Raw genomic sequence first — 2,500 nt, 5'->3', positions numbered from 1 at the left:
CGTCTAATGGTACGCTTGCTTTCACATTGCAGCTACCGTACCCGAAAACGCATGATCCGGATCCGAGACTGCCTCCCGAGGTGGTTTCGGGAACGGAGCGGTTATCCGTTTCGGGGGACGATACGCAACATTCACACTAGCGCGACACCTGCCAAGCGGTCTGGAGTGCGCACCCGGGACCCTAGTGTGAAAGCGCTATTAGTCATATAGTCAGGGTTAGACAAACTAAACACTGAGAAGGGGGACATTTTCTATAATAAAGGTTTTAGAATACCAATCTGTTCAAGTTTTGAACAGGGATCTGTTCAAAATCATTTCTGATCTATCTAGTTGTGTTTGGACCATAGACGGTTAACTTCACAGCCGGGGGTCTTAACAAAGCTGTCATTAGGAGCTTGTTTCAAGGTGTATTATCACTACTTTATTCTCTTAGCTGGTTCAACAATACCATTGATGCTGTCTATAAGTGCATAGAATATGACCATTCATTCTGTCTATAAGTGCATAGAATATGACCATTCATTCTGTCTATAAGTGCATAGAATATGACCATTCATTCTGTCTATAAGTGCATAGAATATGACCATTCATTCTGTCTATAAGTGCACATAGAATATGACCATTCAAGGACAGCATCTCTGTTAGAGTAAAAATGATATTATATTTCTCAACCACTTACAGTAAACCCTATGTACCTTCTTCATACGAGAACTAGCGAAATAAAATATTTCATATTTTCATCGAATTGTTAAATTGTGATAATATCAAACATAAATATCAAACATATCACACAGTCTACAATCTGCAATATGAAAAGTGAACCAGAAGCAGAGATAAGAATACATCATAATAATAATAATAATAATAATAATAATAATATTAATAATAATAAGAGGGGGGGGGGGGGGATATCGAAAGCAGAGGCACAGATCCTGGACAAATGGAACCCTGGCTGGGATGTAAAGTGTTAAATGTGCCGGTGCCGGTGCCGCTGGCCCGTGTGTTAGGGCTGGGATTCGGACCGGAGGAACCAGAGGAACCAGATCCAACATGGAGGGAGGAGTTAGTTCCATCACATTTGGAACCCTTTCTGGAACCTGGTTTTCATCAAACTGTCAGATCTGTGATGTGGACTTCATGTCTGATTTACTATTATAATACCGCTAGTTTCTCACACTTTGTCAAGGACCATCATAACTCTGAGAGTGTACTGTGTACAAATGGGTCCATTTGGTTCCATATGTACACTCTCAAGAGTAAGGGTCCATTTGAAACCCCCTATAGCAGGGGTCTTCAGGCCAAAGACCCCTTAGCTGAGAGACATATGAAGCAGGGACCCTCACTACATACTTCAAGCTTGTGTAGATCTGCTATTTTTGAAACATCTTGAAAATGTGCAAATCTTTGAATATATATATATATATTTTTTTTTTTAAGCCAACATTTTAATTCAAATCTTTGCTTCTGGGGGGTCCCTGGATCAAAACATTCTGAGATGGGGGTCCGCGGCCAAATACATATCATTTTGGGGGTCCCTGACATGAAAACGTTTGAGAACCACTGATATTATAGCAACATAAATTTATTTAACATTTTTGACATTTGTAGAATCGGCCAAATTGCATACATTTTCACGATAAAAAGAAAAGCAGATCAACATATACGAGCTTGAAGATCTGCTATTTTTTAATAGCCAAAAAAAACACAGATGCGTTCCCGGTCTTTTTAGTTTTTTGTCACATTCCTATAAGCCAATAATTTGATGATAACAATAATGACGCCTATGTATCCGGTAGGAGACACAAAGGAGACTCTTTGTGTCTCCTACCGGAACCGCTGGCGATCATCAAATTATTGGCTTATAGGAATGAGACAAAACTAAAAAATCTCCATTATCCCTGTAAGGCAGTGGTTCTCTAACTTTTTCATGTCAAGGACCCCCAAATTGACACTTATTAGACCGTGGACCCCCATCGAAAAGATATGCCAGGGATATGCCAGGGGAGAAGATTGTTACGCCTCTCAACCATTTTAATTTCAAGGACCCCCAGTTTGACATGCATTAGGCCTACCGACCCCCATTTAATGACGTTTCTACCTCTGGAACCACAATTTATTGTAAAATCAATGTTAATTTAACTGTGAGAGTTTCATAGCTGGGGACCCCCTGGAACTCGCTCAAGGACCTCTTGAGAACCACTGCTGTAATAAGGAATCAAAAGGGTTTAAAATCCTTAAAAACCCGCGTCAGTCACATGCCGGACGGACGGGGATCCTCCAACTCACTTTTTTATTGGCGTAGAACGGGTCCAGGTCCTCTAGGGGCGTGGCCGTCATGCCGGGAGGGATCTCGCCGTAGATGAACGGCAGGCCCTTCCCAGCCTCCAGGTCGCAGTTGGGGGGGTCAATCTCATCCTCCTCTGTGGTGTCGGGTGGGCTGCTGTCCGACCGGGGCTTGGGGATAGGCTTGTTCTTCTCCTCCTTGATGCGCTTCTCGATG

At 42.3% G+C, this 2,500-nt stretch overlaps 1 protein-coding gene across 3 annotated transcripts in view; it reads right to left on the bottom strand.

Moving 5' to 3' along the window:
• Nucleotides 1-2,352, bottom strand: part of LOC308082817 (sodium channel protein type 8 subunit alpha-like) — a gene marked incomplete at both ends in the record, with an annotated part of 120,421 nt that extends 118,069 nt beyond the window's left edge. For all 3 annotated transcript variants that reach the window (XM_080424842.1, XM_080424841.1, XM_080424840.1), the window contains one exon: nt 2,287-2,352. In XM_080424842.1, the coding sequence (XP_080280968.1) occupies nt 2,287-2,337 (51 nt within the window). The remainder of the gene's footprint in view (nt 1-2,286) is intronic.
• Nucleotides 2,353-2,500: the final 148 nt, after the last annotated feature.

This window comes from Gymnoscopelus braueri (assembly GCF_963280865.1).
Source record: "Gymnoscopelus braueri genome assembly, chromosome: 3".
Lineage (NCBI taxonomy): Eukaryota > Metazoa > Chordata > Actinopteri > Myctophiformes > Myctophidae > Gymnoscopelus > Gymnoscopelus braueri.
The sequence above is the reverse complement of the archived record's forward strand: the minus strand, read 5'-3'. Positions and strand labels throughout refer to the sequence as shown.